General features: G+C 34.3%; 2 protein-coding genes across 32 annotated transcripts in view; both read right to left on the bottom strand.

Moving 5' to 3' along the window:
• para (paralytic) overlaps positions 1-20,589 on the bottom strand; it is a 62,150-nt gene extending 41,561 nt beyond the window's left edge. For 16 of the 31 annotated variants that reach the window (XM_053755698.2, XM_053755700.1, XM_053755705.1 and 13 more), the window contains exon 1: positions 20,341-20,588. The gene's annotated coding sequence lies outside the window, so the exon portion shown is untranslated. Of the gene's footprint in view, positions 1-20,340 lie in introns of all 31 variants that reach the window. The other 15 variants (XM_053755693.2, XM_053755697.1, XM_053755692.1 and 12 more) reach the window with 2 other exon arrangements.
• A 2,324-nt stretch (positions 20,590-22,913) lies between these two features.
• Positions 22,914-24,748, bottom strand: Pmvk (Phosphomevalonate kinase). Its single transcript, XM_053755984.1, has 3 exons — positions 24,418-24,748; positions 24,038-24,234; positions 22,914-23,540 (listed from the first exon to the last, which is right to left on the bottom strand). Exons 1-3 carry the CDS (start codon positions 24,495-24,497, stop codon positions 23,257-23,259), a joined length of 561 nt encoding a protein of 186 aa, XP_053611959.1. The 5' UTR covers positions 24,498-24,748; the 3' UTR covers positions 22,914-23,256.
• Between the last annotated feature and the right edge of the window lie 794 nt (positions 24,749-25,542).

Here is a 25,542-nt window from a genome sequence, read left to right as displayed (position 1 = left end):
TACCAAAAATGATACTATATTATTACTTCTTATATCACAACTCCAACATAATTTGTAAGTATTATTACTATTGTGGAATTAAATGTATTTTAGAGTTAATTCGAGCGCTTCATTTAGTGCGGCATGTGCGGCGCTGAGACGAGTCACACCTGGAATTAGGTCAGCCGAGCCTTTGAGCACAAAGACAACTGCGGAGAAAGCGAAAGCGTACATCTCGAGATTATTGAGATGCCTAGCGAAACTTGGAGGTCACTTTCACATTACTCGGGTTGGTTTAACTACAACGAGACAAGAGTCAACCATATTTCTCGACCACTCCGCCGTAAATGCATTAATGTCCATGATGTTCAGAGACGGATGGAGGTGAATGGTGATAGAACGGTGCATTAATTTTCTTTAAAAATGGTTTCAATAGATATAGCTTGTTTCAATAAGATCTTCGAAGATTACGTAACTTCGCAGAATCGCGACCCTCGTCATATTCGGATTTCAGCGATGTTTGTATCGAGTCGCGGCAACATCGATACACTTCACGCTTCAAAGAAAATTGTTCGGGAACTTATATCTACTCTAGAATTTTCCGAAAGTAAGCAGGTTATTTTATCTCAAATTTTCTTTTTTTCTAAACTAAAAATATCTCTGATCATACAGGAGAAAACAAATAATTAGGTATATTCGAAACGTCTCCAAATTTTATGGGAAAAAAAATCCGTCAGATTGTGTTTATTCGAGACAATAGTTTATAGTTTTTAGAGAAATTACTGTCTAATATAAAATTTGACGTACCTGTGAATGTCTAATTTCTGAATAAATGATTTGATTTGATAATTTTTTTATGGAATTGCACCTATATAATTTATATTTTTATCAAGAAAGAAAGAAAGACACACAGATAAATCAGAATCATCAGAAATAAATGTGCACGAGTATCATGAGCCATTTGTATTACTAAATAGTAAATGACATGGAGAACAATATATAAGAACCATTACTGAAGAAAAGCGGTATTTTTTATATTAAAACAATAGAAGCTCCAGGCAAAAGAAACTAATATTATGCTACGATAGGAAACTAATTTCTCGGCAAAATTAATACCCCCAAGCGAATCTTAGTGCTGAAAGAAAAAGAAATAGAATAACTATAAATGGAACTGTGTATTCTATTCAGATATTTCTGTTGAGAGGTCCGACATACACAAACACACACTCTTATTGGCTTCAAGCAGTTAATAAATTCACACAGAATTTATTAACTGCTTGAAGAAGGACTCATCATCGTTGTTTTGACGACCGCACCGTAACAACCGTGCATCATCCATTTACATACATTTTCTCTTTTATCAAAGTTTCCTTTGTAAGAAAAGTTAAATTTAAGTATATAAATGTTACAGAACATAAATCAACAAAAGGATTTTTGTTTTGTTTGATTTATCTAAGAAAATTATTTTACACTTTTAGACACAGAAAAAATTTTTTGTTCTAACTGTATGATAACTTGAACGAATTAAATATCTAAATTAAAAATATTTTTATTTAAAACTAGCTGTTCCCCGCTCTTCCGATCACTACACAGTAAAAAATAAAGGCGCCCTCTTGACTGTTCAAGCTTTCTTCTTTTAAACGATGCAACGAATTTTTATGAAGTTTTAAGTGCTGTTTAAATTTCCTAAGGTTTAGATAGTGCGAATCCGGGCCGGCTCGTTGGTTTATGGAGGTAATATTTGCCTTTATTTATATTTAAAATAATTTGTGATTGTGCATAAATTTCGTCGTTAAAGTCTATCAATCTTCAATATGTTGAAAAATCTTATATGTTGAATAATCACGGTGCATTAGACGACCTAATAATATTGAGTTCATCGATCATGGTGTAATTATCACAGGCGATGCGGTACCTGTACGTCAGGACGGCAGGTCGCGCGATCGATTCCGCGGCGCCGACCGGGTCGACCCGTGGACACGTCCGGGTCGGTGGACTATAACAATGTTCGAAAAAAATGTGGAAAAATATAAAAGTTCGGAACCAAATTCTAAAAAGAAATTAGTAAAAAAGTTATGTTAAAACATTTGATTAAATTGTAAATGTTTTTCGTCACAGTAGGAATGTCATTCGAGACGGTACCTCTAAAATAATATACGAGCTATTTAAGAATCCAGAACTGGCCACTACATAAATAATATTCAGAAACTAATTATTACATTTGATAATGGAACTCTTTGGCTGTAAAATGTAGTTTGTTTCATTTTATTGTCAATTGTTACCACATTAAAAATTTCGAGAATTATTATGATTTTCGACGTGGTTAACTCAGTTCGACTTTTGGGGATCAAGCACTATTTAACATTATTTCCACTCAAATTTTCTTTATATTAGGTACCTATATCTTTTTTAAATTCAGCAAAAAATTAGAAATAGTTTGTTTCTAATTTATGTGTCTTAAACAAATAAGTAATTTATGTTTATGAGGTAAATAACAACCTCCACTCTACTGAATAATAAAAGTGTGGTATTTGGAATCGCACTGTACAAAATTAAATTATAGGATCAATTTCTCAAACAACACCAACTCTAGGACAGGAAAACTATCTGAAGATATCTCAAGTTTTCTTATGGCTTTCTGTATTATCTCATCCAAGTTCCTCTTATGTTGATATGTTTTCATATCTTTCACCCGAGCCTCTTTCCTCGGAAATTGATGAAATCTTTTCAGTACGACAAGGTTCCATTGCTTTATTTCTTTTCATGAAAAGAACATTCTAAACAATTTTAACGTTAGTAACGTAAATGAGGAATTGATGAATATACTATATAAATATTGGTTTATAATTTTATGATTTATTTACGACTAATAACGTAACGAAGAATTTGTCTTTTAACCTAGATACCTAATTTTAATATATTCTAAAATCACATGAATTATGCAGGTTCAAAGCTCTGCTAAAAATACACCTGTAATAAGGGCTGGAAATTTATATGAAACCTCACATTTAGGATGTGAAGTGAGACAAATGAAGTTTTAGATCACAGATATAAGAACATTACATTGAAGTGGAATGTTATCATATATGTGTTTTAGATAGATTTATAAATTTTTATAAAATTTAAAGGTGTAATTGCAATTTCAGATTTAAGTTATTTGTTCGAAAAAAATAATACGTAATTTACTTAGTGACGGGAATCGAGACGAGAAGGGACTTGGGAAACATGAAATATGCAGACTATACGGATAAATGTACTACAAAGAGATATAAATGAAGAAAGAGATTCTCTATTATCAAACGGACGGCGGCAAGCAGATTACGTAACAGGATTGGCGTGTCAAGTTGTTCTAACCCTACTGCTACTGTGGACTATGGCTTCGTAATATTCACTACAAATCGGAATCATAGACCGGTGTTATTGTCTGTGTAGAATTGTTTGTCATTTAGTATTTAGTAGGTACTAATCCTTATTTATTTTTTATTACGCCAATAATTTTTTACTTGAGTTCCATTCTTGGAAATTAAAGATTTTTTGTCGCAAAACATTACCATTACGACAACGTCGCCGTGAGTTACTCAAGTAGAGTTTCGGAAGCTTTTTAGTTGGTTTATTCGTCATTGCTCATTAATGAGCCAAATCACAAAATGGCACGAGCTGACATTTTTTATCTCGGAAATTTTTCATCTATCTTTCGAGATTTTCATCTGTCTTAATATTAAAATATTCATGAATTTCCACCAAGCCTTTTTTTAACACCGCACAATTTTTAACAATATATTCTGAAATTTCCAAAAGTTCACAGTGAAAAAAGAATATAAGTTCGATCAGCTGATACTTAAACAAATTTGTATTGAAGACAAATAAAATGGATTTCTTTTTAAACCCACTCAGTTTCATTATCCAAGTTTACTTTAACATCAGTCAAATAAAATCGGTCTCAAACTTCAAGAGACTATACTCTGTATAATGTGGCGTAATGTTCAGTGTGACCACACGTTAAACACAAATAGTTGGCGCGAACGTGGGCCATTAATGTCGGAGGCCAGTGTATGCGAGGCCCGACCAAATTTTCCACATGACCCCACAGATTTCACCCTCTTTTCACGAGACCGGAATTTTATAATAAAAGTTAACTTTATTTTACTTAGGTATTCTTAAATAAATAAGTAATGAAATATTTTGATGTAAATATTTGACATGAAGAATATATAATCAGTTAGCTATGTTTAAGCCCTCACTTTTCTCGCAATAAATCTCAGAAGATTGCCTGAAGAAGTCCCTTTTTCTCAACTCATAGTGTGGGATAAAACGCGCGACGCTTGCGCAGACATTTCATTGGCTACTTACTTATACTTTACTTGGTTGTTAAATATGAATAATTAATTATGGCAATAAGTATATTTAATTTTTTTTAATATTAATATAATAGGAATAGTTAGATCAGAAATGTTGTATGAAGTTCATTGCCATCGTAGATAAAGGGTAGCAAGCGAGGGAGTTACGACCAAAATAGTATCAGACAAGAATATAAGAATAAAGAATCAGCTTGAGCTGCATGCTACCGACCCGTTACAAATATATGTATACCTATATTGTATCCTAACTACAATTTAACTGTATCGACCGGGCGTTTCATAGAAGTCACAATAACGTACCTACATAACATACATATTTGATTATTGAAAACTGTTTCATATCACACATGAAACAAAGTATTCAATAATAAAAATAGGACCAGACAAAATTCTAGAAATTGAAAATATCACTCATTTTATTAAATTTATTTCACTAGATCACTAAATAAAATACGTAATATTTATTAATTTTAATACTTATTTTTACAAAAAAGTAAAATCAAAATGTGAAATTCACATTTAGGAAAAGGCGTCAGGTGACTTTTTGAAAAAAGAGAATTCTTGGGATTATAAATAATTTCCTCTACACCTTACATGAATTATGTAGGTCAATGGTTTGGTCGGGAACTGATGAGTCAGCCAGGAGTGGGCAAAGGTTAATCACGATGGCAAAATATTCCATTAGAGAGAGAATACATAAATGTAAAATATTAAAAAAAAAATCGTGCAAAGTAGATATAGGTGATTTATTTTGACACATGGTAAATAAGTAGTTGAGGTACATAACATTATCTGATCTTTTAAAGAAATAGATATAAAAATTAATGTAAGTAAAATTATTTTAGAAATAAAGTTTTTAACGTTACCAAAAGACTTCTTAGCTGAGAGTCGGAATCTCGGAATCACAGGGTCAAGTTACATGGGTCTTTACACCACAGTAATAACAGCGAAATTGGAATTAATTTGGGTGATGCTTGCATCAAGCTCGATGTGATGTTGTCTGTACACAGAGAGCTGAGCCATCATTAAGTCGTCGCAAAAACAAGACATTAATCTCAGATTATGATGATCCTAGTAGAGCTATCCTGTTGGCTAACATGAGCATCATTAGAACATTTAGAAATATAGTTATTGGTCTATAGAGGCCTCTAGAAAGAAGGTTATTTTCGTTACGATGACATTCATTAGCAAGATAGTACAGCTTAGCAAGTAATACTGTTGTAAAATTTTTAGGACAATTCGTGTCGAATATTCCTAGCAGACTTTTCTAGCAGAGGAATAAACACAAATGGAAAACATCTGATACACCTTCGATTAACGGACGACATATAGGTACTTACTTTTTGCCGTCTAAAAAGTCTTCGAAGAACTGAAAGCCACGGGGCCCGATACTCACGCCTACGATGTGCACTTTTCTCAATAGTTTTAAGCAAAATTATTAACATACTAAAAAGTTCGATCAATCAATGCATTTGCTCGAAATTTTTGATGGCGTATTTTTGTAATGTGCAGTTGGATTTGTTATTTCTATAACACAAAGCTACGTTTCATGCATGTACTGGTTGATAACAGTCAGTTGAAGGTCATTTTACAAACTACACAGCATAAATCAAAATAACAATGCTAAATATACACGTACAAGTGACGTACAAGTTTCGATTTTTTTACTATTGATTCGATTGTATGACTGTAACAACTTGATGACTCTGAATATATTTACACTGGATATTTTTGTGAATTAAGAAATGTAATTGCACTTGATTTTCTATAAGTCTATGGGAAGAAACTCTATATCACTAAAAGCATACGAAAAAAAAGAAAGTAGTTGTTTACGCAAGAAAAATATCCCATCTTAGATGCTCGAAGAATAAATCCTTGATAATATTATCTTGGAGCAAATGTAGCGGAGACATTGATGCCCTTCCAGCATTCCTTCGTGTAAAAAATAAAATGTGAGAGTAGTGTGGAAGCTGCCGGCGTGTGCCGACTCGGGAGCATGACCTACTTTCCGACCGCAGCGCTACAACGCGACTGCGAAAACAGACAGGCCGACAAAACAGAAAAAGTACAGAAGTACAAAATAGAAATTATAATATAACTAGCGATCCGACCCGGCTTCGCTCGGGTAAAAACATAATAAATTATACACCTAAACCTTCCTCTATCTATTCGAGTGGAATCTTGCAACTCAACTCCTTCCGTAAAGAGCATATCGTCGGCTTATTGCAAGAATTTAACAAGTCGTGGTCATAGTTACATGTAAATATTTCAAATATGAATTAATTTTAGGTAAGTAATGATGTCTATGATCTTACAACAACTTTTTTTACGTAAGGCGATAAAATTTGATATTTGACACATACAATTAACTGCTCATTGAGAAAACTATCTCTGTGTGTACATAAAAAATAGGTACTTAATAACATTTGCCATTTACAGAAAGAGACAAAACATACTTTAGCTAGATTTAACTTTTTTAACATAGTATATATCCATTATTTCTATAATTTGTTCAATTACTTGCAGTATGGTTATGTTCGCTGATTAGCATTGAGTTTCAAAAAATGACATCGATTTTGTGTTTTATTATTCAGTTTACGTTCGATTCTCCTAGATTCACAATTTATTGAAGGGATAAATCAGAAATATAAGTTACAGGATGCTATTTTGCATACTTTCCTCTCTTAAATACAGAAAAAGATTTTGAAGCAAATTCCACTAACATTTAGGTTATTTTCTTCCGTATAAGTATATATACTATAGATACTGACAATCACGGATAAAACATATATGCGCGATATACCTTACCTAAATAAAACGCAACATGCCACTGCAGAAGTATACGTGAGCAAAACCGGAGCAAGTCGCTAAAAAAAGATGATTATCATCCTTGTACAATGTAATATTATAAAGTAGTTATAACATAACGCGATATGTAGTATATATTTTTAGTGAAGGCAAAATAATCGTTATTTAGACATGCAAATAACAGTTGCTAAGTAGGTTAAACAGTGACCTAAACTGGCGTGTTGCAGTTTTCTAGGAAACCGCTTCAACCTTCATACAAAAAGCCTGAAATCAGGTTTTGTGACACACATACATAACGGTCCATCGATCCGCGAACGCAGATGTTTGAAAATACACCATCAAGTTTTAATCGCCTTAGGAACTTTACTCAATAAACTCAATTTCATCTAACCAATACGGCCTTGAGATAATGGTTCCTTATTTAAAAGGGTTTATTTTATATAGGTTTACACTGATTATTTAACATATCAATACATATAATAAAACTGAAGAAAGGCCAAATTTGTACATTGGATATTTTTTTTAAATTCTTCTTCTTCAATATACTTAGTTACTAATATAGATGACGAAAATATAGTTTTCGAAATTTTTGTCTGTCTGTCTGTCTGAACGGGCATCACTCGAAATCTACTGGACCGATTTGCTTGAAATTTGGTATGTAGGTACCTTATATACCGGGTTAATATCTTAGATACATTTCATCCCGGTAAATGGTCAGGTTCCCGTAGGATAATTGAAAAACTAATTATGAATCAAAAATTCCTCGGAATCCCGGGTTAACATCTTATAGACATTTCATCCCAGAAAATCCTGTAGGAAAATTAAAATAACAATCCACGGAGCCGATTTACTTAAAAAAAATTATAGAAAGGTGTAAAAAGAATATAAACAAATTGTTTTTATCGATTAGAGTCTGATATAGATATAATGGGCGCAGTATGTATCAATATATATATTCAAGATAAAAAGCTGAAAATTGGCACACTTACCTTTTGTAGTAAATAACAGTAATAATAAATACAAAAAATGTTTAATTTACGTTTGTGGTTAATAAAAAACCGGGACGTAAAACGTCATGGAAATTGGGACGGCACGCGTTGAAGTGAGAGTGAGAGTAGGAGCGGGAAATAGGAAGGAGACACGTAGTGGGAAACAGGACGGGACACATTGCAAAAAACATGATGGCACAATATGTAGGAAACGGTACGGGATATCTACTTTACATTACATAGCAGGAAGTGGGATTGGACAAGTTTGCGGGACGAGACACGCAGCGGGAAACAAAAAAATTAACTAAAGATGAGAAAAAATGATTGAGAATTTGAATCATATATGTTTACCAGTCTTACAGAGTACGCGATAAAAAGTTACTGAGATTTTGCTATGAAATTCACACGGGCGAAACCGCGGACAAAAAGCTAGTTTTCAATAAAACAACTTAAATTAAATTAAAACTAACAATTTAAATTAAAATAATATAAATTAAATTTATTTATTATAATGTAAATTAAAATTTACGGCCCATCACATTTAAATTATTGAGCAATTTCCATATGTTATCAAATACAGGTTTATCCGGGACCCATAATAATATAGGTATTTAAACAATATATATAATATATATATATATTGTAAATCCACTATTCAATTATAGCTAATATTCTCTAAAACTATACGTTTTATTTTTTACGGAAGAAAAAGTACAATGTAATACGCTTGAAATGTAAAGGAATATTCGATGCGGAAGTTCGTACCAATAACTTTTTAAACCTCTCGTTCATTCATCGGCCAATCAAAATAAAACGCCATTTCGTCTGTTTCGTCACCATTTATAAAATACTTATTCGATTGCGTGGTCCAAGAAAATATTTGAACCTTTAACCTTTATAAATAGCTTGTATAAGATCTTATGTAATATTGAAAAGAAAAAGGGCGTTAAATTGAAAGGAAACCGGCGGCGTCCATTGCTGCTGTCCGCGCATGTCAAAGCCTGTAGACGATCATCCGTCTCGCTCGCACGCTTCATTACGAATCTCATTCAGGTTTCCGTTGATATTGGCCGGGAGCGAGCTCGGACTTGTTGCAGGATATTTAAGTATTTTTATTGGTTGTTACCTTGAATAGGAAAACATTAAGGCAAGTTGTGAAAAAATTGTCTCCAGTGACCACAAGGTAGGTACCCGCAAAAAACACTAAAAAAGGAGCTAACTAATGTCTTGACCATTAGAAATGTTCTTACATAACGCTGCAAATAAGTGTTTTGTATAACACAAACATACAAAAAAATAGTGCAATACTTCAATTCATGATTGTCACAAACCATTATATGTAATAAGTATAAGTTTATAATTTTCCAACACCGATGTTTCCACGGTGTACCAAGAGTTTACGTATGTAAGCAATTATATTTTTAGAAGATACAATTAAAATTAGGAAAAGTATTACTTCAAAGTTGATATTGACATACATTTTTAATATATTTACTTAATTTTTAATATATAATATATTTGCTTGTAAAGGGTAACTTATTTCACCAATTTCAATATCGTATCGTATTGTCATTGTCTCAATACGCACTTGTGCGTTATGTAATGTAAAAAGTTTTTTTTTTTTCAATAAAGTAAAACGAACGATACTTTTTTAAATCTTAGCAAAGAGTTTTTATGTCAGAAAAGCGGTCAACATTTAAAACTAAATTAACTATAGGAGATAAATTAAATAAACATTTAATTATTTAAATTACATTTTGATAATAAATTACAACCATTTATCTATAACAAAACAACAATATATTAATTTACTTTATAAGTAATACTGGCTATTTTTTTGTGCCTTTGCCTAAAAAAAGCGCTGATACGCGCGCATCGCTAATTTGTGAACAAGTAAAATTATTCCGCGCGCTTTTTCTTTTCACTGTATTGTTTTTATTTTAAAAAATCGTCAAGTACATAGTGATTAATTTATTAATTTGACACCGCCACAAGTCTCAAAGGCAGCAAAAGAGGCTAACCTAAGCCTCGATTAATGTTAAAAATTATAAAAAAAAATATAACTGCTTGAACAAGTAATTAAATATTTATTCATATTCCGAATTTTATTTAATTCCTCGCAAATATGTTATAAACGTGGTATGACATACGTACGCTTTGAAAATTACGTTCAGCCCTGAAAATCCACTCTGTTCCACCTATGGCAATCCGTGGGAGTCACGTTAAATGTTCCAAAGTACCATACCATAACTCTGCTGCCTAAAGTTATAAAACTAACATTATAAGGACGAAACTCGAACGCTAATGGATTTATTTTCAAGACCCTACCTAACTAAACTAATTTATCTGCATAAATACTAATATTCAGACTTCTATCTGTGACACATTGACTAAAAACTATTTGACGAGGGTTTGAAGATTATATGAAACCACAATTTATAAGAATTTGTTCTCAGTAGTAGATCAAAAGGAACAACCATTAAGTGAGTTGTATTATGTAATTTTGAATAGTTATACATATATTATGTAACTACGCAAGCATGCCATAGTTAGATAATTGTGACTGTGACTGAAGACTTCTGACGACGATATATTAATTATTAGAGTAAATTTTTATTGTCATCCAATATCATAAATTCGAAAGTCTGTCTATCTGTCACACTTATACGGCTGAATCGCTGGACCGATTTTGATGAGGCATAGGCAACCACAACGAAACTGCAAATTGTTTTTTTTTTTAATGATTGAATGTTTAGATGTGATAAGTACTTATTTTAACCAGTGGTAAAGCGTACTTCCCATATTTAATTGCAATTCAGTGTAGAGTGGTTTAAGGAGTTAATAATAAATGGGATCGTGGTAAGTGGCCTCTGTAAGGGCAGCTCGGCCTTGTCGACGCATAGGAATTATTAGGTAATTCGTACAAGCTTTCGTATCGTATTTATAAGTTTGGTGGTTTGAAAACTCACATTACCATTATGTTACCTATACTCTGGTGTAATTTTTCAGTTATTTAGATTATGGACCATGGATCGCCAAGGGGGGCAAGGAGGGACAGCTATACTGATTCCAAAAACAGATTCATACAGATTGTTAAAAATAAAGCTAAATGTAAATTAACTTTTAAATTGCTGGTGTTAATCGATGATTTAAGTCAAAACTTGAATGAATACACCAATTTCATTCCTAGTAAGTACTCCGTATCCGCTGCGTTGATAAATTTTGATATGTGAAATCATTATGCTTTTAACTTTGCCTACGAGTTACATGCCGACTCATACTTTACTCGTTCTTTATAATAGCTTGCTTTGAAACTTCTTTAATACATATCTTGTCGATTGTCAGCGTGTATGTATATCTCTAAACTTAGAAGCCTCTAAAGTATGGTAAATGCGCTTTTATGCATAATACCTAACTTACAAGGTGGGTAAAACTGGCTAACAATGTTCTAAGATAACTGCTGAAAATTTATCAAATGCACCATAAGTCAAGCATTACAGTTATATATGTCCATAAAACAGTTAAGTAATTGAATTTATTTATCTCAACGTCGTCGGACGTGGGTTGTACCCATTATTCGTAATTATGTGGCTGTAACCAACAATTATGTGGCTGCAAGCTGGTTTTGCCCGGTAATGTCATTTTGTCTGAACGCCTCCTTGCACAAGAAAATATGTAACGCAATTTATGTCATTCGCGGGCTGTTTATCCACCCACCATACAGAAGTAAAAATATTAATTTTGGTAGGTACTCAAAAGGATGAAATATATTTTTTGTTTAAAAAAAACTTAACGACTTCCATGACCCTCGAAATAACAAAGTAAGGCATGTGCTACCATGCTACCATGCTACAATGCTACCAACCAACTTCTTGAAAGGAATACGGTGGCAAGTATAATATTTTTTGAAAAAATAAAATAATTATAGGCAAGGAGGCAAAATATCTTGTTCAAAATTTAATAACCCTTCACTTAAAGGCATTTTGAATAATCTGACTCATATTTAAATTGGATGGAAATACAGGCAAAGTTATAAATAATAGACAACCAATAATGATCTGATTATAGGAATGATTGATGTTTTCTGTTTATTGATCTGTTACGGACGCGCTCACTATAATAACACGGCCTACGCCTATTGATATGATGTGAATGTGACATTTGCCCTTTGTTTATAATAGACAGTGAGCTTGTGAACTACCAATCAATTCCTAATACAATAGCTTTTTGAAAAACAAGGAACTTAAAAATGCGTAAAAATTTTAATGATCTTATTAAAAGATATCGTTTCTCTCATATTCAATTTTTTACGTAAAATGGTTTTGACACAAAAATTTCAACGAAAAAATTCACAATGTCTAGTCTAATCTGTCAACTGTCTAATCCGTACAGGATTAACAAAAAGATTTCCTACACACAAAACCGAAATTAAATGCACGTTTTAAACTAAAACAAAGAACCGAATAAGAAAAATATATTTTTTATCTTAACTCCCGGTATGTAATTCACCAATAAGTAATATTGAATCACCTGATGTGATAAAGAAACACAAGGAAGGTTGTCAGGGGTATGCCTGCGGGAGGGGAGGCTGGCCCCGACTCAAGGTTCCCGGTTTAGTGATCGGCAGACTGAAATACGCATAAGACACTGCGGTCTTATGCGTATTTCAGTTATAGTCCCCAAAAGTACAAACGTTTTATAATACAAAACTGAGGGTTTGATATTATCTTTGTAAGTCAATACTTTTTACAATTTCAAGTGTAAAGTACAATAAAATTTGCATTACAAACAATAAAATAAAACATCTAAAAACACCCCTATCCGCCGACCTTCTAGAGTTTACGAGCCTCTCGCTACATCACACATAAGTATATACATAATACACAAACATAAGTCTCACGGCGTGCATCCATTTACATATGTTACTCGTGTGACGACCAGCGCTCTCACCGAAATTGCTTTTAGCTTTTGCCGAGTATAAAAACATTCTTGCTACGATACTAGATTTCTTAATCATTACATATAATTAAACTTTTTTGAGGCTCCGATAAACCAGTTTATTATGTGTCTCATCGTGTGAGTGATTCTTGGTAGTCATATCCTCATGTATTTATGTATTATATACTTGTTATGGCTAAACCCGGCTATACGCATAAGTGTAGCCTGCTTATCTTTGGCTAGACCTAGGTATCGTTTCGGCTAGAAATATATGCAGCCGGTTACAGATGATTAAATGTAGATTTATGGGAATCCGGACCTTAATAAAATGCATTAAGGCCCGGATTCACATAAATCTACATTTAACCATCAAGCCGGTTCAAGTTTGCGAAGAGATGAAAATAAAACGCAAAAACATTGTATATTTAAGTAGCCACTTAGCACTATAAACTCGTAAACAAAATGGCCAATGAACTCGGGAGAATGGTTTGTCTGCTTAACCGACGACACGGTACAAAGTCTGTTATTACAATATCTTGAAACATTAATTAAAATGTTCAGCATTGAATATTAACTATCTGACCGTTGTTACTACATAGACATTAAAAGCAGTTTCAAAACCTGATACCGAATAGTACCGAATAATGTCGACCTCGGTGGCGTAGTGGTAAAGTTCTTGCCTCTGAACCGAGAGGTCCCGGATTCGATCCCCGGTCGGGACATGATGGAAAATGATCTTTTTCTGATTGGCCCGGGTCTTGGATGTTTATATATTATATATGTATTTGTTATAAAAGATAGTATCGTTGAGTTCCCATAACACAAGTCTAGAACTTACTCTAGGGCTAGCACAATCTGTGTGATTTGATTTGAATGACCGACCCGGTCGCAGTATATAAATAGGAAAGGTTCTACTTCCTACGAAAATATAAATAAGAAAGTGAATAATCCCTAAATTTATGCTGATAAATGTTTAGAAACAATACCGACTACGAAAATTACTGCGTTGCTACAAAAAATGCTACGATGCTACGAAGATTGCTACGATTGAGCTACGTCATTACGTTTTGATATCTGTCCTTGTTTTTGTGGGCATTAACATCCACGAAAAAGCGCCTAACTTGTTTGTTTGCATTGAAATCCACAAAAATCTATTAAATAACAGCATTGACAAACTTGAGGGTTTCTCTTTCAATCAACAAATTTGAAAAGAAATAATTGAAATTACAAGAGCATTTACCAACCCTGTATTGTAAGAGAGAGAGAGAGAGATGTGCAAAAACGAGCATACTACACATACATTTATTATTAGTTAAGTGGAGGGAGTGAATTGAATGCCATTCTGACATTTGTATATATGAGTATACCTACACCGGTGAAGTTGCTGGAACTACTGAACAGTTATTAACTACTAAACTATTTGCTACTCAGACATATCAACCTTCACATGCACTGCTTTGCATCACATTACAAGTTACTATCACTGGACATTATGTTACTTATTTATTCTTAAAAATTCAAAATGTTATTTTTAGTGTAACTTAACTTTCTTTGACAATATCGCAATCCATTAATTGAAAGCGCCTTAACTAGTAATGTACACCTAAAATAGGTCATAGTTAACGCCGTATCGAGCGCAGTAAATGTAAATGGCACGGAACATTTCTGATAGATAGATAGATTACATAGATTGTAATTTTGTAAATAGATAAATAAATGGACAAAATGAACACTGAACGGGCCACACTAAGCACTAAGCTTGCTTCGAGGGTACACACCCCTAAACAACTTTTTATGCATTGCACATAAATTATAAGTTACAACTAGGTATTCAAACATAAATGAGGTAATATATAGGTTGTGTTTAAGGGCGTTAAACATTTATCTTTGTCAAGAAATATATTTTAAGAAATTGAATATGGTCGAGTTGAATAATCATAAAAAAAGAATGATACATTCACAAAAATACATATCACAAATAAGTTTTATTTTGTTTTTGGCAATGATATTAACTGAATATTTTCATTATGACAGTTATAAATTTAAATCACAATAACTTTACATACTTTCCTTCTCCAATATTGTATATTTATGTAAAAATTATATTAAACTATGAGGTAATAAATGATTTTGATATGGAGAGCCTTAGTTCTCAATCTATTAAATTGAATGGCCTACTTCACTATCAAGAGCAATCTCTGACCAGTAAATAAAAAACGGAAAAAAGGTTGCGCTATCTTAATTAACATGGTTAGTACGACCTTTAAAATAAAAGTGCAATTTCAAATAACGTCATAAAGGTCAAATGAAGGACACATATCGTTCTTTCCGTGAACAAAATGAGCTATTTTGCAATAGATTCTGTTGTACAAAAGCAAGCTGTTTTGGCATGTGATCCGCATTACGCCCTAAAATCGAAATAGAATCCCGTGCACGAAGAAGAATTTTTTTTGAGCATATAAATACATAAAAAAGTATATAAGGAACACATAAATATTATAAGTACATTTTCTTAATTATGACTTTACAGAAGATACAAACATGTTTAGGATCTCCTTCGTAAAGGAGATAAGGGAAAAGAGAGTTATTAGTATAAATAAGGCTAGTGAGATTTTTCAGGATCGTAGCAAGTGGAATCACTGTCTACCGCCATGGGAAACAGGCGAATATGTACCTCTATGTACTAACGTAAATACCGATCTTTTCGCCCCGGCAATTTTATTATACCCCACACTTTGAATACATAAATGAATAATAACATCAGCATAAATTACGGAAATAAAAAGTAGTTATTTAATTAAAGCCCTAGGCCGCGCCACTTTCGCCTTTTCAATGTTGCCATGTTTCCTGTAATTTCTACATCGCCGCACTCTCTCTGGCCTAATATGGATTTATTTTCGTTACACTAACCTAAATTCCGTGACGAAATGGAATGTATTAATTACTACACTGTAAAGAATTTACTTTTCTATAGAAATGCTAACATACATGGATAGAAATTTTAAAATCTTGAAATGCTCCTAACCATGCATTGGATGGATTGTATAATATTAACATACTTTTTTTTATTAACAAAAGTCTTTCAATCTGTAAATACTCAAAAAGTGTCGAAAATGTTATAGCACCCTTTTTTAATTCGATTACAATATTTTTGCACATATTGAACATTTTAACTACAATCTATTACGTTACGTCAAAAGTCTTGTTTTACCTTGTACTGGTAATATTTTTTTATTTGTAGGTATATTGAAATATTCGTAGTTATTTATTCAATGGAAGTGTAGACAAGGTAATAATATAAACGCAGGCAACGTATATAAATTCTCAATTCAAAGATCATAAAGACTTTAACGAGTCCAAAGTAATTAACAGGCATTCGCAGAAGCCGTTAATTAAAGTAGAATGGGGCTGTTCGCAAAACCGATTAATAAAAAAGACGATTAATCACAAAAAGAGAATATTTATTTAAATACATTATGTACTTTGCTAGGAATAGTAGGTAGTCTGACTTTGTGAATTCGAACCACTCTAAACCAACTTAAATCCAATACAGCGATTGACGTAGCTACATAGAATCGAGATTTTTAATTAAGTCATATATCTCTTTTTTATCTTAGAATAGCAGCCCTTCCTGGCTTAAATTACAGACCTTAATATTCCTCAGGATTCACACTGTCTATTAAAATTACATCGTCAAAATCTGTTGCGTAGTTTTATAGTTCTAACAAACAGAAAGCGGGAAGCGACTTTGTTTTATGTACTGAAAAGAAAGTGTGTGTCTGTGTGTGTCAGTTTTGTCTATAGTGGTGACGAAAATGACAATGAAATTGTGCACACTCGAATGGCCATACTGAAATTATGTAGTGCATGGGCTAACGAGCTCCGCTCGTCTTTTTGTTCAATGTTTAAATTAAAATGTCGTTTTCGAAAACGCGAGTACATATATATAGTTATACAAATAATGTTCGTTTAATGGTATAGGATGTGTGAGGCGGTCCAATAATTCGTGGTAAATTTACAATGTATTTAAGGGATATGAAATTAATTAGGGTGAAATGATGTGATGTTGGTTGTATATTGATGCTTTATAAAATATCCGTGTATTTGCGCCCTATATTTATCTCGCGTGTTATGTCCTTCGCGTCCATTACTCCAATTACTTGATTGCAAATGGACAATACGAAAATACACGTATGTACGTTTGGAAAATTCCGAATTGGAACTTAATTGTCGCATATATAATATAATACATATACGAGTATATAGCATGAACATTACTCTGATTCTGATTGTGTATGAATTACTAGCTGTTGCGCGCGGCTCCGTTAGCCTGTGTGTGACTTCTGGTCATTATGTGTGACTTCCAGTTATTAACTATATGTATTCCAAATTTCATAAAATTCGGCCCAGAGCGGTTCGGCTGCGAGATCATTACAGACAGACTTTAACTATATTAGCATAGATGAATTGTAACGTTAGTTAACTTTATACTAAATATGACTATAAGAAAGAACAAGTAAAAGTGGGAGTTAGCAGAGTGGACGAACTTCAACTTGACCAATTCTTTACTTAGTTACAGAAAACTTAGAGAACTTTTGATGATGTTAACGTAAGTAACGTTAGATTTTTAGACATTATATTTATCAAACATGATAAATATGATAAGGATATTACTGTATGTATATATGTATATTAATATTTATAAGTAAGTTTTGGTGCAATAAATAATTATGTATATATTGTCTTGTAATATAAATATATAAAGTTTATTCTATACGTGATTCTAATACAACAAAATGAAATAAAGTGTATTTTTTAAAATATATGTTTGAATAACAACATCAATATATATTTCTGATCTTTTAGATATACTGTCTCAATAGAAATAAAACAATATCGTATAATCAGAGATGGGTTTACTCCCAGGCGTAAAAGCATTTGCCTTCCTTCTATTTTTTAGTCATAATACACATCTCTCTACCGAATATAATAGGAAATATTAAATGTAGATTTTCGCTTTTTAGTCTGTGTTTCATAATGGAAGTGTTGATGTTGACCAGTGTCAATGAAGGAACCAGCTCCTGCGTGGAATCCAGTAGTAGTAGCAAAAAGAAAACCTCGTTTTGGTGTCAAATCGGCTAAAATAGACATAGATAATAAGGGCACTGTCAGTGTGTATTGTGGCGGTACTTGGCGGAGAAATAATATTGCGGTAGAAGAAAATTCTACCGGACAGACGTCGCTGCCGTAGCTTGCTGAGTCAGTCACCCAGGGACACGGATCTTTGTAACAAGCTCCAAAACGTCTGGGAAATAAAAAAAGATATATGCGCGTTTAATACCGGTCATTTATTTTTTTAAATGGATCTAGTGATTCAAAAAATATCAGTAGTTCCTTCGTGAAAAAAATTAATGGATAACACTAGGCACTTAGCTTGTAACGGGGGTGTAATGGACACAAACAAAGAAACGGGCACAACATACCCTGAACCGCAGACAAATTTTTGTAATCACAGTTAATTCAGAAATTATTTGCCCGCGCAGGGATTCCAACCCAGGACCTGCAATAGCGGACGCGTCGTGACCACTACGCCACGTCGTCTAGTACTGTTGATGGTGACAATGAAGGAATTAAGTCTCCATGGTTTCTATGATACAAGTTTTATAATTTTAAAGGAATTGTGGATAAATACCATAACCCATAACGATAGCCTAAAACGTTATATAATATTTAGAATTATTTCCCAGAGATACACACTTTCCCCGTAGAGATACTTTTAAAAACTATGCTTTTTTCTCTAAAGATAAACTTTTTGTCCTTTTCCTAAAGTCTATAACCCTTAAGCCTTAATATTGCAGATTTTGTTGCTTTTAATTAATTACTGAGCAATATTACCCTTTGCCCGACCTAAGCCAATGACCGGGAAATATATTCTATAGGGAGAAGGAAATTAGAAATAATGACGTCATTTTTTCATTCACAAAGGAGTATAGGCATCGTTTTATCCTACTAGGTATTCTTTTTTGTAGGTAACAAGGTAGGCTAAGCGTCGGGTCAAACCAAACCTATAATAATATGAATTTCCTACAGTGAAAGGGCAGACAGTACAGTTCATGCATAGGTATATGACTAAAGACAACAGCGTTATAGAATATTGATCGTAAAACATGGACGAAGCCACATGCAGAAACAAGTATTTATCTTTATACCTAAATATCGATTCTTTTCTTTTTTGCAACTCTTTAAAGAGAGGGGGTAAACAAAACCTATTTTTAGAATGATACATGTGCCTAGTGAGTATATTGTAAAAATAATTTAAATAACGCAGGTAGATGAGCGGAAAGAAAAAGCTAGAATTCTCTAGTCGCCCCGTCGTCTGTATCCTGTCTTCTTACGACCTTGTTCTCAAGGACGCGAAGCCTGAACCGCCAGGAGTCATACGCACGATGACGTAAACTGTACCCAATGAACCATATTTCATGAGCTATTTACTAAATTATGTACTACAAAATATGCACGATGAAGCCTATAATACAAACTAATACATTGTACAGCTTATACTCAAAAGCTATTAAAATAAAGATCAATTTTATCTGTCAATAATTCATGCGGCTCGTAGCAGGCTACGAACTACTACATAGGGCTACGACTACGTTACGACAAGAAAAGGCGGCGTAGCACACGCATAGAACAATTCCTACACTGTAGAACGCAAGTGGAAGTATTTATATTTATAAATCTGTATTATTATGAATTTAATTTTCAAATGATACCCAAGTTTCTTGGAACGTAAGTTTGCCGTTTATAAACAAGATGAAAAGATAGTAGCAGGTAGCGATAGCTGACATTGGGATATGTTATATTCTGTTTTTAAACCTAAACCTTCGTTATCTAACAAAAATAATATAATTTCTAATTGCGGCAGTCATATCGATCTATATATTCATTCAGACGTCGAAACAAAATGTTGATTTGACAGCTCAACATAGCCTCAACTTGCTCGTATTATGCATCAAAGTTCGGTGTATTTCAGGGAAGAAAAAGAAGAGCGAGAATAAAGCAGGCGGTGACAGCAGACGCAGCGGCGGCGGCGGTGGCGACAGCGACTAGTGCCGCAGCCAGCGCGGCGTCCTTGTCGTGGTAATCGGCCGAGTCACGCGACCGAGGTCGATAGCGGCCGCCGGCCAGCCTTTGCCTCAATTATTCAGCACGCCACCGCCGCCTCCACGCGCCCGGACAAAGAAGAGCGCGCGCACTGCGGCACCTACCAGCCCACCGGCGGTCCGTCCTCGCTCGCCTCGGATCCTCACAGCCGACAGCGGTCACGTTGCACACTTAACACTAAAGTATCCTTTTGATGCGGAGCTTTTGGCGCGGTGGTCGCGCGTTACGTAAAGGGCGCGACGATGCGCGTGCTTGCGCGTGTGGCGCGCTCGCGGGCGCTCGGGGTGATATCGCGCGCGGAGTGCCGCCACACAGTTATGCAACGCGCCGCCACCGTCGCGGTCGCCCGGACAGGAAAATCGAAGCGAGGGGCGCGGGCCTGCGCGCGCAGCCGCATCGATACCGCCCCCCGCGCCCGCTCCCCGCGCCGCAGAGAACTACACCCACCACCCGCAATTGACATTACAGCGACAACGACAGACAGTTATGGACGTAAATCCGCCTCCGCTTTGAACGGTCAACGGCACCCAGCACGGCCTTTAAGGAACCCAAGCTACTATGGGCGTGGCATGATTGACTGGGTCACCACATCAGTTACTGCAGTTTAAACCATACTACCTATGGACCACGGAGTGCTGGTCGCTAGATTGATCTGATACCAGATGTTGACAACTGCCATACGATATAGGAAGTAGTAAAAATCCTTTACCTAGCTTTCTAATATATAGGGGTACAGACCATATATGTGGTAGAAAGTGGTCACCACTACCAGGGTTAGGGTGAACCAGGTATCCACTTTTTCACGTAAAACGAAAGTAGACATACAAACTTTGTAGAGATCCATTTAGTTAGGGTTTCAGGCTGATGATCGTAAGATAGCTCCTTCACTAAGCCAATGCACTATTTCTCACATCATTCAAACGTCTCCCACAATCATTATGCCTCGATAAAATGATGGGGCCCAGAATGGGAGGCCGATCACCTGTCTGGTGCTTGCTCTGGCGTCCTCAACAGGAAGTAAATAATATAATACTCCCGGTTGCGCCTTTATAATGCGTTGACGTCTGCTTTAAAAATAAATTTAATATGTTGAAGATTCAGCTGCGATTTAAAGACCTGCCTGACGTCAACCCTCTTTGGAATTGTTGTCATCTGGCAAGGCTTCTTTCCTTTAATTACATCCACGAGAGGATATGGAGTGGTCAATGAGTCCTTCAAGGGCAAGAACCAAACTTCGCTGTGGCACCCTAGGACGAAGGGACGTAAATATCCTGACAGTGCTTACCTGTGGCCACAAATGTGGCGTACACTAGCAGCCGCCCCAGAGGAATAGAACTTCCTTTGGCTTCAGATACATAGAAAAGAAACAGGGATGCACGACAGTATTGGCCTTGCCCGACAGGATCCAGGAACGAACTGGCGCAAAAATTATTTGGGAACCACAAAAGTAGACCACGGCTATTTTCGAGAGAAGCAGTATGCATATTATGAGCCACAAACAACTGTCAGAAATTTTATGTCAGCCAATTATTTAATTTTCAGCACTTTAAGAACAACTCATCATCCATCTTCTTGTTTAAACTCAATTTGTTACTTAACACAAGTGCTTCAATTGAGCTGGGTTATACGTGTTTTTATGAATAAACAGGATAAATTACCTAATTGCGTGCTTTAGTCAGCAATATATTTTTGTTCTTTACTCTAGATTGATCCCCACGTAAGTATGAATTAATCAGTACTAACTAGTAGGTACTCCGTGTACGAAATACTTACTAAATCCATGGAATTAATCTGTCCGCCTACCCAAAGAAAAGGAAAACATAATATTTTCAATGACCCAAACATTAAAAATATTATGTTTTCCTTTTCTTGTGCAATAAGAACATTTTTGTCAAAGCTGATTTTCTTGACATTTCATTCCGATATCTAGACGCCAATAGAAATTCACATAAAATGAAGTTAGCAGACCAGTTGCGTCATATATCAAACTTATCCAGCCTTTTTTAATCAGTGCTGTGTAAAGATCGGACTGTTTCCGTCCGAAGTTTCCATCGCTCTGAGGTTCAGACATGGTGCAGACATAGCTCAGGTTTTTACGACCAACCCCCTGAAATTAGGTAGTTTCAGGGAACATACTATATCATAGATCATAGCGACATCTAGGGGTAACGTGCAACACTCGTCTCTAGTGTCAGCTCCACGCTATCGCGGAAAAGTTCGCCGAACTTTGAGGGCGATAGTGCGGTGTAACAAGTAAAACAAAGCAATATTTGCTTCGTTGCGGCGCTTTCCCGGTTTTAACTTGCTATGTTGGCTGCACTATCGGCGAGCACAAACAAATGTCGACGCGAATTGACGTTCATTGTATAGTTTGTATGAGGGCTTTAAGATCCATGCCCCATTGCTCAATCGCACTCCGTTGCGACAACGCAGTACGTTGCAGCGCCATAGTATTCTATCTATATTTTGAGGGCAAACGTGGCGATTTTTGACGTACATCGATTTTTCATTGCGGTAAAAAAAAATACATACTAACTATGCGATGTATATAAATATATGTCGCGTCGGCATCGAGATCCCCCATAATGTGGCGTCTTGTGACATCTACTGACACAAGAGGTATGCCAAAAATATGAAACAATTTATTTGTTCTTATCTACTGAATTATAAAACTATACATTCTCAAATTAATTTATTTCCACCAAAATACAAAACTAATTTCCTCAAAACATAGCAATGTGGAATGGTTTCTGATAATATATACAGCCAGAATGGAATGAATATGTATTAATCAAAACTGATTTATCTACTGAATATGTACTTAGAAAAATAACAACCAAATCAACATAATCTTTGCTACAGAGAACAAACAATATCTCTAATTAAAAATAAGGTCATCACACCAAGATAATGAGCATGTACACGGCCATATTATATATATATCAATTAATTAAAATAGTCATCATAATTAATACTAATAGTGGATACAAAATGTATATACCCTCAAATTATTTAAATAGCTATAAATGTGACAATAACCCTAATATACTGCCCAACTGTTCTTGTAATTGCTGCCTTTCTTTTCCATTGTCTATGATGAGGTCCCAGTCTGTATAATCATCAAGATCACATTCCGACGAGACATCATCAACACCAGCCTTAAACTGGTACCCTCGGGACTGCCTTGTCAGCTCATCAGCTGTTATCCTTATAGTTCTTATGAGGTCTCCATAGTTATCTTTGAACCAAGCTATGTCTGTTTTGCGTCTTATATCACTAACTATCCAAATGGGACGATCTGCAGCTGAAACATGAAAATATTTATTTTAGTAACACAACAATCTCCTTAATTATACATAATTCTCAAATTGATCTAATTTAATTATCTCTAATTTTTTATCCTTTTCTCATTATCTGTTTGGTCTGAAGGTTTGACTGGTGAAAATGCCTTATGGCATTAAGTCCACATAATGGTTAGTGTTTTAAACAATAAATTTATATAAAGGAAGGACTGTGCCCTTGTAGTGGGAACTTATGTGCACTTTAAAACTATAGATTGTAGAACTCAAATTGATTTTATTTACACGTACTTACATTGCTATTTTTAGATCCTTAAAAAAGGTGATAATGTAATTTATAATTACTGCACTTTCATTTTAAAACATGTTTTTCAACAGAAAGACATGTCAAGATTGTTCTCATTTCTTTAGGTAGGTACCTAGGTAGGTATAAGTAAAGGTACTACTTAAAATAACTAAACAAATGAAGTACTTATATAATACATTTAAAACTTGGTATTACCATTGTGGCATGCTTGCCTACAAAAGCAGCCGTAATCTTTATCTCTCATCTCTTCGCTCCACCGTATCATGTCCAATCGGTGCTGTTCTTTGTACTCACTATCGCCAAGCAATTCATTCAAATTTAAATTTTTCTCCCTGGCCCAGTGACTTTTTATTGGCTGTGATATTTTTACTATTTCACATCTGTCTGATAAACTGGAAAAATATATTTTAATTAAATAATAACAATAATATTTTTTTCATTGATACAGTTCTAGACTTAAATTATAATTTAATATTTAAATATTAAACAAAAATACATGCAGTGTGGATAATACTCAAAATACTTTGAAAATGTTTGAGGTGCACAAAAATAATATACATGACAAGTTTCCTTACAGCTTTTGGAGATTATCAGTTAAATAGTCCTTTCCAGATTTTCTTTTACCACTGAATAAAAGAATTATTCGAGGAGGCATCTTCAATCACCAAACGAGCAAGTAAATAGAGCATTTACTTCTTATCATAACTGAATATTAATTGGTTGGTATCGCATTAACCTTGTTAGATAACAAGAAATACTTTATTTCAATTAAGTAATAAGCAAGCACTGTTAGTTTTCTTTTTGAAAAATATGAATAAATAATAAAATATCTCAATCGCACGAGCTAACAAGCAATTGAGAAAAACTATACCTAGTCTATAGGTACCTGGTACCTACCTACTCTACGTTCCTTATTTGACATTGACAAGTTCTTTGACAATGACAGACAAAACTTTTTTTAACAATTAATTATTGTCACCTAAATAGATACCTACCTACTTTCTAAATCTCATCAAACGATATATGCATACTGCATACCCTAGTATTAAAAGGTTTACTTATTTTTCTATATTGATCTATGTACAGGTATTTTATTATAAGTAACCATTTTTGTGCCGTGTAATATCAAAACATATCAATCTGCTTAATGATACCAGATGGCGTCATAATCATTTCGTAGATATTTAATAAAATACTCACGAGATGTCACTATAGGGCTGTAACTGATGCAATGGTAAGCCTAATTTTATTTCATGCATATCCTAACAAATACAAATGAAATGAGACCAAATCATTGTTATATATTATCTATCCAATTTGTACACTCCACGAAAACCTAGATAAGAAACTTGCTAATGCTTTTAATTTACCTATACAAATAAAGCCACTGAAAAATCCGCTCCCATTCATAGAATCAATTCTCCATCCATCATTAATTGTAGGTACCTTACGTACTAAGTAAGTAATGTAATGTACGGTGACATAATACGACCAGCGAAACCTAGAGCAACTGTTTAGTGAATGAGCTTGTTTATTCAAAATCACAGCTTTCACAGCTCAATAACAACAAAAGTATTTTAATGGGCAAAAAATCACCCCTAGTCCCTAGTTAAATTCTCCGCCGTGTCATGCACGACGACGACTCACCCCTCAATTAAATTGGGGGAACTCCTATACTACTATAGGGTTACCATCCGTCC

The sequence above is a fragment of the Plodia interpunctella genome, chromosome 15 (assembly GCF_027563975.2).
Source record: "Plodia interpunctella isolate USDA-ARS_2022_Savannah chromosome 15, ilPloInte3.2, whole genome shotgun sequence".
In the NCBI taxonomy this organism is placed as follows: domain Eukaryota; kingdom Metazoa; phylum Arthropoda; class Insecta; order Lepidoptera; family Pyralidae; genus Plodia; species Plodia interpunctella.
The sequence above is the reverse complement of the archived record's forward strand: the minus strand, read 5'-3'. Positions and strand labels throughout refer to the sequence as shown.